General features: G+C 47.0%; 1 protein-coding gene across 1 annotated transcript in view; it reads left to right on the top strand.

The window, feature by feature from the left end:
* Positions 1 to 16479, top strand: part of LOC118381918 (protein phosphatase 1 regulatory subunit 12A-like) — a 112099-nt gene that overhangs the window by 7751 nt on the left and 87869 nt on the right. The window contains exons 2-4 of the mRNA XM_052467054.1: positions 10191 to 10321; positions 12272 to 12390; positions 13496 to 13652. Of these exons, the coding sequence (XP_052323014.1) occupies positions 10191 to 10321; positions 12272 to 12390; positions 13496 to 13652 (407 nt within the window). The remainder of the gene's footprint in view (positions 1 to 10190; positions 10322 to 12271; positions 12391 to 13495; positions 13653 to 16479) is intronic.

Genomic DNA, 16479 nt, shown 5'->3' with positions numbered 1-16479 from the left:
ATAGTATACTCGACTCTAGTGTGTGCTACTGTGTACTTTACTGAACAATAGTCTACTTTTCTGCCGTGCTGAACTCTACTGTTCTGTACAATCTTGTGAACCCAACTGTGCTTTGTGACTACTATGATTTTTTTTTATTGCGTCACCAATTCCGTTAACAATTTTCTGTTACCAACACTTACTAATACCTTACTACCTTACTACTACCTTACTAATACCTTACTAATACCTTACTACCTTACTAATTAATACCTTACTAATATCTTACTACCTTACTAATACCTTACTAATACCTTACTAATACCTTACTAATTAATACCTTACTAATACCTTACTACCTTACTAATACCTTACTACCTTACTAATACCTTACTAATACCTTACTAATACCTTACTAATACCTTACTACCTTACTACCTTAAGTAATACCAGAGAGATACTACCTTACTAATACCGTATTACCTTACTAATACCGTACTACCTTACTAATACCTTACTACCTTACTACCTTACTAATACCTTACTAACATCTTACTAATACCTTACTAATACCTTACTACCTTACTAACCTTACTAATACGGGCCTTACTAATACCGATCCCTACTAATACCTTACTACCTTACTATAGACAGAGAGATGAGCTAACTTACTAATACCTTACTAATGTTAACCTTACTACCTTACTACCTTACTAATACCTTACTAATACTTTACTAATACCTTACTAATACCTTACATAATACCTTACTAATACCTTACTACCAGTACGGGCCAGAGAGATTGCTAACTACTAATACCTTACTAATACCTTACTAATACCTTACTACCTTGCTACCTTACTAATATCTTACTAATACCTTACTAATACCTTACTAGATACCTTACTAATACCTTACTACCTCTACTACCTTACTAATACCTTACTAATACCGTACTAATACCTTACTACCTTACTATCTCTACTAATACCTTACTATACCTTACTACCTTACTACCTTACTAATACCTTACTAATACTCTTACTAATACCTTACTAATACCTTACTACCTTGCTACTCTTACTAACATCTCTACAAGTTGTTAACCTTATAGATGTACCTTACTAGATAACTACTAATCCCTTACATCTCTGCTTGTTAACCTATAGATACCTTACTAGATGGCTAACTTACTAGATACCTTACTAATACGGGCCAGAGAGATGGCTAACTCTGAGATCCCTAACATCTCTACAGAGTTGTTAACCTATAGATGTACAGGTTAACCTTACTAATACCTTACTAATGCACAAAGTAGATGTCCTAACCGACTTGCAAATACTATGGTTTGTTAACAAGACATTTGTGGAGTGGTTGAAAAACTAGTTTTATACTATTCAATTTAATCCACTAGAAAAAAAACTGAGCAAATGATACAACAAATATTGTGGTATAATCTCTATGAATTATATCATACATTCGACTGGTGGAGTTATGTCATACAGGTAACTAAAACAACTTATTGCTTAAGTCTCGTAGATCAATGCATTGCACTCTCCTTGTCAATACAGCCCTCTTGCATAAACTTCCTCCACACCTTACCTCGTTGTTAACCTATAGATGTACGGGCCAGAGAGATGGCTAACTCTGGAGATCCCTAACATCTCTACAGAGTTGTTAACCTATAGATGTACGGGCCAGAGAGATGGCTAACTCTGGAGATCCCTAACATCTCTACAGAGTTGTTAACCTATAGATGTACGGGCCAGAGAGATGGCTAACTCTGGAGATCCCTAACATCTCTACAGAGTTGTTAACCTATAGATGTACGGGCCAGAGAGATGGCTAACTCTGGAGATCCCTAACATCTCTACAGAGTTGTTAACCTATAGATGTACGGGCCAGAGAGATGGCTAACTCTGGAGATCCCTAACATCTCTACAGAGTTGTTAACCTATAGATGTACGGGCCAGAGAGATGGCTAACTCTGGAGATCCCTAACATCTCTACCTCGTTGTTAACCTATAGATGTACGGGCCAGAGAGATGGCTAACTCTGGAGATCCCTAACATCTCTACCTCGTTGTTAACCTATAGATGTACGGGCCAGAGAGATGGCTAACTCTGGAGATCCCTAACATCTCTACCTCGTTGTTAACCTATAGATGTACGGGCCAGAGAGATGGCTAACTCTGGAGATCCCTAACATCTCTACCTCGTTGTTAACCTATAGATGTACGGGCCAGAGAGATGGCTAACTCTGGAGATCCCTAACATCTCTACCTCGTTGTTAACCTATAGATGTACGGGCCAGAGAGATGGCTAACTCTGGAGATCCCTAACATCTCTACCTCGTTGTTAACCTATAGATGTACGGGCCAGAGAGATGGCTAACTCTGGAGATCCCTAACATCTCTACAGAGTTGTTAACCTATAGATGTACGGGCCAGAGAGATGGCTAACTCTGGAGATCCCTAACATCTCTACAGAGTTGTTAACCTATAGATGTACGGGCCAGAGAGATGGCTAACTCTGGAGATCCCTAACATCTCTACCTCGTTGTTAACCTATAGATGTACGGGCCAGAGAGATGGCTAACTCTGGAGATCCCTAACATCTCTACAGAGTTGTTAACCTATAGATGTACGGGCCAGAGAGATGGCTAACTCTGGAGATCCCTAACATCTCTACCTCGTTGTTAACCTATAGATGTACGGGCCAGAGAGATGGCTAACTCTGGAGATCCCTAACATCTCTACCTCGTTGTTAACCTATAGATGTACGGGCCAGAGAGATGGCTAACTCTGGAGATCCCTAACATCTCTACAGAGTTGTTAACCTATAGATGTACGGGCCAGAGAGATGGCTAACTCTGGAGATCCCTAACATCTCTACAGAGTTGTTAACCTATAGATGTACGGGCCAGAGAGATGGCTAACTCTGGAGATCCCTAACATCTCTACCTCGTTGTTAACCTATAGATGTACGGGCCAGAGAGATGGCTAACTCTGGAGATCCCTAACATCTCTACCTCGTTGTTAACCTATAGATGTACGGGCCAGAGAGATGGCTAACTCTGGAGATCCCTAACATCTCTACAGAGTTGTTAACCTATAGATGTACGGGCCAGAGAGATGGCTAACTCTGGAGATCCCTAACATCTCTACCTCGTTGTTAACCTATAGATGTACGGGCCAGAGAGATGGCTAACTCTGGAGATCCCTAACATCTCTACAGAGTTGTTAACCTATAGATGTACCGGCCAGAGAGATGACTAACTCTGGAGATCCCTAACATCTCTACCTCGTTGTTAACCTATAGATGTACGGGCCAGAGAGATGGCTAACTCTGGAGATCCCTAACATCTCTACCTCAGAGTTGTTAACCTATAGATGTACGGGCCAGAGAGATGGCTAACTCTGGAGATCCCTAACATCTCTACCTCGTTGTTAACCTATAGATGTACGGGCCAGAGAGATGGCTAACTCTGGAGATCCCTAACATCTCTACAGAGTTGTTAACCTATAGATGTACGGGCCAGAGAGATGGCTAACTCTGGAGATCCATAACATCTCTACCTCAGAGTTGTTAACCTATAGATGTACGGGCCAGAGAGATGACTAACTCTGGAGATCCCTAACATCTCTACCTCATTGTTAACCTATAGATGTACGGGCCAGAGAGATGGCTAACTCTGGAGATCCCTAACATCTCTACCTCGTTGTTAACCTATAGATGTACGGGCCAGAGAGATGGCTAACTCTGGAGATCCCTAACATCTCTACAGAGTTGTTAACCTATAGATGTACGGGCCAGAGAGATGGCTAACTCTGGAGATCCCTAACATCTCTACAGAGTTGTTAACCTATAGATGTACGGGCCAGAGAGATGGCTAACTCTGGAGATCCCTAACATCTCTACAGAGTTGTTAACCTATAGATGTACGGGCCAGAGAGATGGCTAACTCTGGAGATCCCTAACATCTCTACCTCGTTGTTAACCTATAGATGTACGGGCCAGAGAGATGGCTAACTCTGGAGATCCCTAACATCTCTACCTCGTTGTTAACCTATAGATGTACGGGCCAGAGAGATGGCTAACTCTGGAGATCCCTAACATCTCTACAGAGTTGTTAACCTATAGATGTACGGGCCAGAGAGATGGCTAACTCTGGAGATCCCTAACATCTCTACCTCGTTGTTAACCTATAGATGTACGGGCCAGAGAGATGGCTAACTCTGGAGATCCCTAACATCTATACAGAGTTGTTAACCTATAGATGTACCGGCCAGAGAGATGACTAACTCTGGAGATCCCTAACATCTCTACCAGAGTTGTTAACCTATAGATGTACGGGCCAGAGAGATGGCTAACTCTGGAGATCCCTAACATCTCTACCAGAGTTGTTAGCCTATAGATGTACGGGCCAGAGAGATGGCTAACTCTGGAGATCCCTAACATCTCTACAGAGTTGTTAACCTATAGATGTACGGGCCAGAGAGATGGCTAACTCTGGAGATCCCTAACATCTCTACAGAGTTGTTAACCTATAGATGTACGGGCCAGAGAGATGGCTAACTCTGGAGATCCCTAACATCTCTACCTCGTTGTTAACCTATAGATGTACGGGCCAGAGAGATGGCTAACTCTGGAGATCCCTAACATCTCTACCTCGTTGTTAACCTATAGATGTACGGGCCAGAGAGATGGCTAACTCTGGAGATCCCTAACATCTCTACCTCGTTGTTAACCTATAGATGTACGGGCCAGAGAGATGGCTAACTCTGGAGATCCCTAACATCTCTACAGAGTTGTTAACCTATAGATGTACAGGCCAGAGAGATGGCTAACTCTGGAGATCCCTAACATCTCTACAGAGTTGTTAACCTATAGATGTACGGGCCAGAGAGATGGCTAACTCTGGAGATCCCTAACATCTCTACAGAGTTGGGTGGATCGGATCTGCTTTTTGGTTTTTGCACCTTACGTGTGGAATGATCTCCAATGCACTTTAATATTGGAGGAATGTTTTTTTTATGACCGCGTTGGGCCTATGACAACCCCCCCCTCAGTCCAGTGAGAGGATGGGCCTATGACAACCCCCTTAGTCCAGTGAGAGGATGGGCCTATGACAACCTCCCCCCACCCCCAGTCCAGTGAGAGGATGGGCCTATGACGACACCCCCTCAGTCCAGTGAGAGGATGGACCTATGACGACCCCCCCCCCCCTCAGTCCAGTGAGAGGATGGGCCCGTGACGACCACCCCCCCAGTCCAGTGAGAGGATGGGCTTCTGTGTCTAGAAAAAATGGTTGGTAGTCACACATCTCATCTATGCTGGTCTAATGAATATAGAGGAAGATTAAGGTCTGGACATTCACGGTCCTTAAACCATCTTCTGAAAACTATCAGTCTGGAGCAATCGCACCATTTTATTTCAAACGTCTCCTGACATGGTTTCTGTATCGGCTATGCTATTTGTCCCCCCCATCCATGACACAATCATTATCATCATGATCAATTATAGTAGAATTCTCTTGTCCTTTCACAGCAATGTGGGTTTTACCATCCCGAACCAGACTATTTCATCTCCACTTTCCTGTGGCCTGTTGTTCTACTGATGAGAACGTGTCTGTGTGAGATGTGAGGTTGCGGTCTTTTGCACGTGTCCTTGCAACTGCTCTCTTCTCTAGATGTACAAATGGCGCCATGTTCCCTACGTAGTACACTTCTTTTGAAGGGAACAGGGTGTCCGTTGGGAAGCAGACTATACTTCGGTCTGGTCCTGCTGTCACCCAGTGCCATCCATCCCTTTCTCCTTTGTTGCTCACTAGTTGCATGGCAACGATAATTAAATATAGGCCCTCACTCCAAACTTTCCATCTAAAGCCTCTGTCTCTCTCTCCCCTGCCCCCTCGTTTCCCTCTCTCTGTCTCTCTCTCCCCCTTCCTCCCCTCTTCTCTCTCCTCTGCCCCCTCGTTTCCCTCTCTCTGTCTCTCTCTCCCCCTTCCTCCCCTCTCTCTCTCCTCTGCCCCCTCGTTTCCCTCTCTCTGTCTCTCTCTCCCCCTTCCTCCCCTCTTCTCCCTCTCTCTGTCTTCTCTCTCCTCTGCCCCCTCGTTTCCCTCTCTCTGTCTCTCTCTCCCCCTTCCTCCCCTCTTCTCTCTCTCTCTCTCCCTCAGTCTCCCTCTGTTTCTCCCTTTCCAATCCCGATGGACTTTGGGAATTTCAGATGAAGAAATGGAAAACATTCTCCTTCTAACAGCTGCTGCTGCTCCATTTCCACAATGACCGAGTTACTTGATGACCCAGTGAAGGAACCGTTGAACCACTGGTAGAAAACTATGCACAGCCACATTCACAACAAGGAGAAAGAGACGAGAAATGTCCTCTTGTTCATTCAGCTAGTTGGCCCGTGGAGGGGAGTAGGCTGAGTCCCAAATAGAACCCTATTCCCTATTCCCTACTATTCCCTACTATTCCCTATAGTACACTACTTTAGACCAGGGCCCTATAGAACCCTATTCCCTATATAATACACTACTTTAGACCAGAGCCCTATAGAACCCTATTCCCTATATAGTGCACTACTTTAGACCAGGGCCCTATAGAACCCTATTCCCTATATAGTGCACTACTTTAGACCAGGGCCCTATAGAACCCTATTCCCTATATAGTGCACTACTTTAGACCAGGCCCCTATGGAGAATAGGTACTTGGACTATGTTGCGGTGAGATGAGTATAGTATTAGCCTGGAGGGGGTCTCCCTGTTCCTCTCTCTCTCGCTACAGTAAATTAGCTCTAGGTTTTACAAAGCTCTAAGTCTATGTAATGTGGTGTAGGGTAAGTTTATTTTTATTGTTCCAGTCAACCAGTTATCTCACTTTATGAACAAGGAAGTGGACGTAAGCTTTTTAATTGGTTGATTTTAAAAGGAAAGCCTCTTAGAGAATGACTTATTGACGGTTGACCTTGCCAGTCCGAGTAAATAGCAGAGCGGGGATCTCAGACTGGAAACTGGAGTAAGTGGTTCAGCCTGAGGTCTGGAGTCGTTTATTAGTTCAGCCTGAGGTCTGGAGTCGTTTATTAGTTCAGCCTGAGGTCTGGAGTCGTTTATTAGTTCAGCCTGAGGTCTGGAGTCGTTTATTAGTTCAGCCTGAGGTCTGGAGTCGTTTATTAGTTCAGCCTGAGGTCTGGAGTCGTTTATTAGTTCAGCCTGAGGTCTGGAGTCGTTTATTAGTTCAGCCTGAGGTCTGGAGTCGTTTATTAGTTCAGCCTGAGGTCTGGAGTCGTTTATTAGTTCAGCCTGAGGTCTGGAGTCGTTTATTAGTTCAGCCTGAGGTCTGGAGTCGTTTATTAGTTCAGCCTGAGGTCTGGAGTCGTTTATTAGTTCAGCCTGAGGTCTGGAGTCGTTTATTAGTTCAGCCTGAGGTCTGGAGTCGTTTATTAGTTCAGCCTGAGGTCTGGAGTCGTTTATTAGTTCAGCCTGAGGTCTGGAGTCGTTTATTAGTTCAGCCTGAGGTCTGGAGTCGTTTATTAGTTCAGCCTGAGGTCTGGAGTCGTTTATTAGTTTAGCCTGAGGTCTGGAGTCGTTTATTAGTTCAGCCTGAGGTCTGGAGTCGTTTATTAGTTCAGCCTGAGGTCTGGAGTCGTTTATTAGTTCAGCCTGAGGTCTGGAGTCGTTTATTAGTTCAGCCTGAGGTCTGGAGTCGTTTATTAGTTCAGCCTGAGGTCTGGAGTCGTTTATTAGTTCAGCCTGAGGTCTGGAGTCGTTTATTAGTTCAGCCTGAGGTCTGGAGTCGTTTATTAGTTTAGCCTGAGGTCTGGAGTCGTTTATTAGTTCAGCGTGAGGTCTGGAGTCGTTTATTAGTTCAGCCTGAGGTCTGGAGTTGTTTATTAGTTCAGCCTGAGGTCTGGAGTCGTTTATTAGTTCAGCCTGAGGTTTGGAGTCGTTTATTAGTTCAGCCTGAGGTCTGGAGTCGTTTATTAGTTCAGCCTGAGGTCTGGAGTCGTTTATTAGTTCAGCCTGAGGTCTGGAGTCGTTTATTAGTTCAGCCTGAGGTCTGGAGTCGTTTATTAGTTCAGCCTGAGGTCTGGAGTCGTTTATTAGTTCAGCCTGAGGTTTGGAGTCGTTTATTAGTTCAGCCTGAGGTCTGGAGTCGTTTATTAGTTCAGCCTGAGGTCTGGAGTCGTTTATTAGTTCAGCCTGAGGTCTGGAGTCGTTTATTAGTTCAGCCTGAGGTCTGGAGTCGTTTATTAGTTCAGCCTGAGGTCTGGAGTCGTTTATTAGTTCAGCCTGAGGTCTGGAGTCGTTTATTAGTTCAGCCTGAGGTCTGGAGTCGTTTATTAGTTCAGCCTGAGGTCTGGAGTCGTTTATTAGTTCAGCCTGAGGTCTGGAGTCATTAGTTCAGCCTGAGGTCTGGAGTCGTTTATTAGTTCAGCGTGAGGTCTGGAGTCGTTTATTAGTTCAGCCTGAGGTCTGGAGTCGTTTATTAGTTCAGCCTGAGGTCTGGAGTCGTTTATTAGTTCAGCCTGAGGTCTGGAGTCGTTTATTAGTTCAGCCTGAGGTCTGGAGTCGTTTATTAGTTCAGCCTGAGGTCTGGAGTCATTTTAGTTCAGCCTGAGGTCTGGAGTCGTTTATTAGTTCAGCCTGAGGTCTGGAGTCGTTTATTAGTTCAGCCTGAGGTCTGGAGTCATTTTAGTTCAGCGTGAGGTCTGGAGTCGTTTTTAGTTCAGCCTGAGGTCTGGAGTCGTTTATTAGTTCAGCCTGAGGTAGTCCAAAGTTGTCTCAGTGCAGTGGGCAGCTGGGAGGAGGTGCTCTTGTTCTCCATGGACTTCACAGTGTATTGGTTCCTGACCTCCCTTGCCTTACATCGTCCAAAGTTGTCCAGAATGAGAAATGTGGTTATTTTAGGAGAGGCTTTTATGCGATGGGACATAAATGTCAATATTGACAGAGACTGTATTTATTCAATGGCCCATCTGGGAATTAAACCCAAAACCCCGGTGTTGCTAGCACCGTGCACTAATCCATTTAGCCATTGAAACCACAATCTCATCTCTAACAAGTCTCTGTTCGCCCTCTCTAGGTCGAGGAAAAATGTTTTAATCAATGTGTAAAGATTTAGCGTTTGATCATGTATTGTCTGATGAAGGACTCATTAGACCCACAACTCACAGTATGCTTTTAAAACTTGATTTATAATCAAGGTCACTTACATCTCTCACCTTCCAATGTGTTTCCTGTCCTCTCATCTCTCACCTTCCAATGTGTTTCCTGTCCTCTCATCGCTCACCTTCCATTGTGTTTCCTGTCCTCTCATCTCTCACCTTCCAATGTGTTTCCTGTCCTCTCATCTCTCACCTTCCAATGTGTTTCCTGTCCTCTCATCTCTCACCTTCCAATGTGTTTCCTGTCCTCTCATCTCTCACCTTCCAATGTGTTTCCTGTCCTCTCATCTCTCACCTTCCAATGTGTTTCCTGTCCTCTCATCTCTCACCTTCCAATGTGTTTCCTGTCCTCTCATCTCTCACCTTCCAATGTGTTTCCTGTCCTCTCATCGCTCACCTTCCATTGTGTTTCCTGTCCTCTCATCTCTCACCTTCCAATGTGTTTCCTGTCCTCTCATCTCTCACCTTCCAATGTGTTTCCTGTCCTCTCATCTCTCACCTTCCAATGTGTTTCCTGTCCTCTCATCTCTCACCTTCCAATGTGTTTCCTGTCCTCTCATCTCTCACCTTCCAATGTGTTTCCTCTCTCTCCTCTCACCTTCCAATGTGTTTCCTGTCCTCTCACCTTCCAATGTGTTTCCTGTCCTCTCACCTTCCAATGTGTTTCCTGTCCTCTCACCTTCCAATGTGTTTCCTGTCCTCTCATCTCTCACCTTCCAATGTGTTTCCTGTCCTCTCATCTCTCACCTTCCAATGTGTTTCCTGTCCTCTCATCTCTCACCTTCCAATGTGTTTCCTGTCCTCTCATCTCTCACCTTCCATTGTGTTTCCTCTCTCTCCTCTCACCTTCCAATGTGTTTCCTGTCCTCTCATCTCTCACCTTCCAATGTGTTTCCTGTCCTCTCATCTCTCACCTTCCAATGTGTTTCCTGTCCTCTCATCTCTCACCTTCCAATGTGTTTCCTGTCCTCTCATCTCTCGCCTTCCAATGTGTTTCCTGTCCTCTCATCTCTCACCTTCCAATGTGTTTCCTGTCGTCTCCAGGCGTGTATAGATGAGAATGCAGAGATGGTCCAGTTCCTGGTGGAGAGTGGGAGTGATGTGAACCGGGGGGACAACGAGGGGTGGACTCCCCTCCACGCTGCTGCCTCCTGTGGGTTCATACAGATCACCAAGTGGGTGTCTATTTAATATTACACCGTTCCACTATACTACTGGTTCTACATCCTGGTCCAGAGGACCCCGAAAGGGGTTGCACACCTGACTCAACTAATCATCATCATCAAACCTTTTGATCAGTGGAATCGGGTGTGTAGTGTTAAATATGCACCCCTTGGGACCAGGATGAAGAACCACTGCACTGTGCAATACATTGATATTGATGTGGTGTGTAGGAACCATTATGTTGTGAGTAGGAACCATTATGTTGTGTGTAGGAACCATTATGTTGTGTGTAGGAACCATTATGTTGTGAGTAGGAACCATTATGTTGTGAGTAGGAACCATTATGTTGTGAGTAGGAACCATTATGTTGTGAGTAGGAACCATTATGTTGTGAGTAGGAACCATTATGTTGTGAGTAGGAACCATTATGTTGTGAGTAGGAACCATTATGTTGTGAGTAGGAACCATTATGTTGTGTGTAGGAACCATTATGTTGTGAGTAGGAACCATTATGTTGTGAGTAGGAACCATTATGTTGTGAGTAGGAACCATTATGTTGTGAGTAGGAACCATTATGTTGTGAGTAGGAACCATTATGTTGTGAGTAGGAACCATTATGTTGTGAGTAGGAACCATTATGTTGTGAGTAGGAACCATTATGTTGTGAGTAGGAACCATTATGTTGTGTGTAGGAACCATTATGTTGTGAGTAGGAACCATTATGTTGTGTGTAGGAACCATTATGTTGTGTGTAGGAACCATTATGTTGTGAGTAGGAACCATTATGTTGTGAGTAGGAACCATTATGTTGTGAGTAGGAACCATTATGTTGTGAGTAGGAACCATTATGTTGTGAGTAGGAACCATTATGTTGTGAGTAGGAACCATTATGTTGTGACTAGGAACCATTATGTTGTGTATAGGAACCATTATGTTGTGAGTAGGAACCATTATGTTGTGTGTAGGAACCATTATGTTGTGAGTAGGAACCATTATGTTGTGAGTAGGAACCATTATGTTGTGAGTAGGAACCATTATGTTGTGAGTAGGAACCATTATGTTGTGAGTAGGAACCATTATGTTGTGAGTAGGAACCATTATGTTGTGAGTAGGAACCATTATGTTGTGTGTAGGAACCATTATGTTGTGAGTAGGAACCATTATGTTGTGAGTAGGAACCATTATGTTGTGAGTAGGAACCATTATGTTGTGAGTAGGAACCATTATGTTGTGAGTAGGAACCATTATGTTGTGAGTAGGAACCATTATGTTGTGTGTAGGAACCATTATGTTGTGAGTAGGAACCATTATGTTGTGTGTAGGAACCATTATGTTGTGTGTAGGAACCATTATGTTGTGAGTAGGAACCATTATGTTGTGAGTAGGAACCATTATGTTGTGAGTAGGAACCATTATGTTGTGAGTAGGAACCATTATGTTGTGAGTAGGAACCATTGTGTTGTGAGTAGGAACCATTATGTTGTGACTAGGAACCATTATGTTGTGTATAGGAACCATTATGTTGTGAGTAGGAACCATTATGTTGTGTGTAGGAACCATTATGTTGTGAGTAGGAACCATTATGTTGTGAGTAGGAACCATTATGTTGTGAGTAGGAACCATTATGTTGTGAGTAGGAACCATTATGTTGTGAGTAGGAACCATTATGTTGTGAGTAGGAACCATTATGTTGTGAGTAGGAACCATTATGTTGTGTGTAGGAACCATTATGTTGTGAGTAGGAACCATTATGTTGTGAGTAGGAACCATTATGTTGTGAGTAGGAACCATTATGTTGTGAGTAGGAACCATTATGTTGTGTGTAGGAACCATTATGTTGTGAGTAGGAACCATTATGTTGTGTGTAGGAACCATTATGTTGTGAGTAGGAACCATTATGTTGTGAGTAGGAACCATTGTGTTGTGTATAGGAACCATTATGTTGTGTGTCTATGTTGCAGGTACCTGATAGAGCACGGTGCACGTGTGGGGGCGGTGAACAGTGAAGGAGAGCTTCCTCTGGACGTGGTCACTGAGGATGCTATGGAGAGACTGCTGAAGGGGGAGATCAAGAAACAAGGTAGGGTGTTAACACAATGACGCATATTAACATAGTCATTACCCCCTGACGATGCCATAGGGAGAGACCGAGAAGCAGGGAAACTAGGGATTATTATGTAGTCTGGGTGTTCTAGATGCAGGGTAACTAGGGATTATTATGTAGTCTGGGTGTTCTAGATGCAGGGTAACTAGGGATTATTATGTAGTCTGGGTGTTCTAGATGCAGGGTAACTAGGGATTATTATGTAGTCTGGGTGTTCTATAATACTATAAACAGGGTAACTAGGGATTATTGTGTAGTCTGGGTGTTCTAGATGCAGGGTAACTAGGGATTATTATGTAGTCTGGGTGTTCTATAATACTAGATGCAGGGTAACTAGGGATTATTATGTAGTCTGGGTGTTCTAGAAGCAGGTCAACTAGGGATTATTATGTAGTCTGGGTGTTCTAGAAGCAGGTCAACTAGGGATTATTATGTAGTCTGGGTGTTCTAGAAGCAGGTCAACTAGGGATTATTATGTAGTCTGGGTGTTCTAGAAGCAGGTCAACTAGGGATTATTATGTAGTCTGGGTGTTCTAGATGCAGGTCAACTAGGGATTATTATGTAGTCTGGGTGTTCTAGATCCAGGTCAACTAGGGATTATTATGTAGTCTGGGTGTTCTAGATGCAGGGTAACTAGGGATTATTATGTAGTCTGGGTGTTCTATAATACTATAAACAGGGTAACTAGGGATTATTATGTAGTCTGGGTGTTCTAGATGCAGGGTAACTAGGGATTATTATGTAGTCTGGGTGTTCTAGATGCAGGGTAACTAGGGATTATTATGTAGTCTGGGTGTTCTATAATACTATAAACAGGGTAACTAGGGATTATTATGTAGTCTGGGTGTTCTATAATACTATAAACAGGGTAACTAGGGATTATTATGTAGTCTGGGTGTTCTATAATACTATAAACAGGGTAACTAGGGATTATTATGTAGTCTGGTTGTTCTATAATACTATAAACAGGGTAACTAGGGATTATTATGTAGTCTGGGTGTTCTAGAAGCAGGTCAACTAGGGATTATTATGTAGTCTGGGTCCCTATCTGTTGCATGTGTCCCTCTTCCTCTCTCTTAGGGGTTGACGTGGACATGGCACGACGGGAAGAGGAGCGGGTGATGCTGGCGGATGCCAACGCGGTGCTGGCAGGAAGTGGCGTGCTGACACCTCATCCTAACACCAAGGCCACAGCGCTGCACGTGGCCGCTGCCAAGGGCTACATAGAGGTCATGAAGTGAGTGGGTCAAGTGCTCGTCAGTGGGTCAGGTGCTCGTCAGTGGGTCAGGTGCCCGTCAGTGGGTTAGGTGCTAGTCAGTGGGTTGGGTGCTCGTCAGGTGCTAGTCAGTGGGTTAGGTGCTAGTCAGTGGGTTGGGTGCTAGTCAGTGGGTCGGGTGCTAGTCAGGTGCTAATCAGTGGGTCGGGTGCTCGTCCGGTTCTAGTCAGGTGCTCGTCAGTGGGTCGGGTGCTAGTCAGTGGGTCAGGTGCTAGTCAGTGGGTCAGGTGCTCGTCAGGTGCTAGTCAGTGGGTCAGGTGCTCGTCAGGTGCTAGTCAGTGGGTCAGGTGCTCGTCAGTGGGTCGGGTGCTCGTCAGTGGGTCGGGTGCTCGTCAGTGGGTCAGGTGCTCGTCAGTGGGTCAGGTGCTAGTCAGTGGGTCAGGTGCTTGTCAGGTGCTAGTCAGTGGGTCGGGTGCTTGTCATGTGCTAGTCAGTGGGTCGGGTGCTCGTCAGTGGGTCAGGTGCTCGTCAGTGGGCCGGGTGCTCCTCAGTGGGTCGGGTGCTCGTCAGTGGGTCAGGCGCTCGTCAGGTGCTAGTCAGTGGGTCAGGTGCTCGTCAGGTGCTAGTCAGTGGGTCAGGTGCTCGTCAGGTGCTAGTCAGTGGGTCAGGTGCTCGTCAGGTGCTAGTCAGTGGGTCGGGTGCTCGTCAGTGGGTCGGGTGCTCGTCAGTGGGTCAGGTGCTCGTCAGTGGGTCAAGTGCTCGTCAGGTGCTCGTCAGTGGGTCAGGTGCTCGTCAGGTGCTCGTCAGTGGGTCGGGTGCTCGTCAGTGGGTCGGGTGCTCGTCAGTGGGTCGGGTGCTCGTCAGTGGGTCAGGTGCTCGTCAGTGGGTCAGGTGCTAGTCAGTGGGTCAGGTGCTCGTCAGTGGGTCAGGTGCTTGTCAGGTGCTAGTCAGTGGGTCAGGTGCTCGTCAGTGGGTCAGGTGCTCGTCAGTGGGTCAGGTGCTCGTCAGTGGGTCAGGTGCTCGTCAGGTGCTAGTCAGTGGGTCAGGTGCTAGTCAGGTGCTAGTCAGTGGGTCGGGTGCTCGTCAGGTGCTAGTCAGTGGGTTAGGTGCTAGTCAGTGGGTTGGGTGCTAGTCAGTGGGTCGGGTGCTTGTCAGGTGCTCGTCAGTGGGTCGGGTGCTCGTCAGTGGGTCAGGTGCTAGTCAGTGGGTCAGGTGCTCGTCAGTGGGTTGGGTGCTTGTCAGTGGGTCAGGTGCTCGTCAGGTGCTAGTCAGTGGGCCGGGTGCTAGTCAGTGGGTCAGGTGCTAGTCAGTGGGTCAGGTGCTCGTCAGGTGCTAGTCAGTGGGCCGGGTGCTAGTCAGTGGGCCGGGTGCTCGTCAGGTGCTAATCAGTGGGTCGGGTGCTCGTCCGGTTCTAGTCAGGTGCTCGTCAGTGGGTCGGGTGCTAGTCAGTGGGTCAGGTGCTAGTCAGTGGGTCAGGTGCTCGTCAGGTGCTAGTCAGTGGGTCAGGTGCTCGTCAGGTGCTGGTCAGTGGGTCGGGTGCTCGTCAGTGGGTCGGGTGCTCGTCAGTGGGTCGGGTGCTCGTCAGTGGGTCAGGTGCTCGTCAGTGGGTCAGGTGCTAGTCAGTGGGTCAGGTGCTTGTCAGGTGCTAGTCAGTGGGTCGGGTGCTTGTCATGTGCTAGTCAGTGGGTCGGGTGCTCGTCAGTGGGTCAGGTGCTCGTCAGTGGGCCGGGTGCTCGTCAGTGGGTCGGGTGCTCGTCAGTGGGTCAGGCGCTCGTCAGGTGCTAGTCAGTGGGTCAGGTGCTCGTCAGGTGCTAGTCAGTGGGTCAGGTGCTCGTCAGGTGCTAGTCAGTGGGTCAGGTGCTCGTCAGGTGCTAGTCAGTGGGTCGGGTGCTCGTCAGTGGGTCGGGTGCTCGTCAGTGGGTCAGGTGCTCGTCAGTGGGTCAAGTGCTCGTCAGGTGCTCGTCAGTGGGTCAGGTGCTCGTCAGGTGCTCGTCAGTGGGTCGGGTGCTCGTCAGTGGGTCGGGTGCTCGTCAGTGGGTCGGGTGCTCGTCAGTGGGTCAGGTGCTCGTCAGTGGGTCAGGTGCTAGTCAGTGGGTCAGGTGCTCGTCAGTGGGTCAGGTGCTTGTCAGGTGCTAGTCAGTGGGTCAGGTGCTCGTCAGTGGGTCAGGTGCTCGTCAGTGGGTCAGGTGCTCGTCAGTGGGTCAGGTGCTCGTCAGGTGCTAGTCAGTGGGTCAGGTGCTAGTCAGGTGCTAGTCAGTGGGTCGGGTGCTCGTCAGGTGCTAGTCAGTGGGTTAGGTGCTAGTCAGTGGGTTGGGTGCTAGTCAGTGGGTCGGGTGCTTGTCAGGTGCTCGTCAGTGGGTCGGGTGCTCGTCAGTGGGTCAGGTGCTAGTCAGTGGGTCAGGTGCTCGTCAGGGGGTTGGGTGCTTGTCAGTGGGTCAGGTGCTCGTCAGGTGCTAGTCAGTGGGCCGGGTGCTAGTCAGTGGGTCAGGTGCTAGTCAGTGGGTCAGGTGCTCGTCAGGTGCTAGTCAGTGGGCCGGGTGCTAGTCAGTGGGCCGGGTGCTCGTCAGGTGCTAGTCAGTGGGCCGGGTGCTAGTCAGTGGGTGAGGTGGTCGTCAGGTGCTAGTCAGTGGGCCGGGTGCTCGTCAGGTGCTAGTCAGTGGGCCGGGTTCTAGTCAGTGGGTCAGGTGCTAGTCAGTGGGTCAGGTGCTCGTCAGGTGCTAGTCAGTGGGTCAGGTGCTCGTCAGGTGCTAGTCAGTGGGTCAGGTGCTAGTCAGTGGGTCAGGTGCTCGTCAGGTGCTAGTCAGTGGGTCAGGTGCTCGTCAGGTGCTAGTCAGTGGGTCAGGTGCTA

This window comes from Oncorhynchus keta, chromosome 17 (genome assembly GCF_023373465.1).
Source record: "Oncorhynchus keta strain PuntledgeMale-10-30-2019 chromosome 17, Oket_V2, whole genome shotgun sequence".
In the NCBI taxonomy this organism is placed as follows: domain Eukaryota; kingdom Metazoa; phylum Chordata; class Actinopteri; order Salmoniformes; family Salmonidae; genus Oncorhynchus; species Oncorhynchus keta.
The sequence above is the reverse complement of the archived record's forward strand: the minus strand, read 5'-3'. Positions and strand labels throughout refer to the sequence as shown.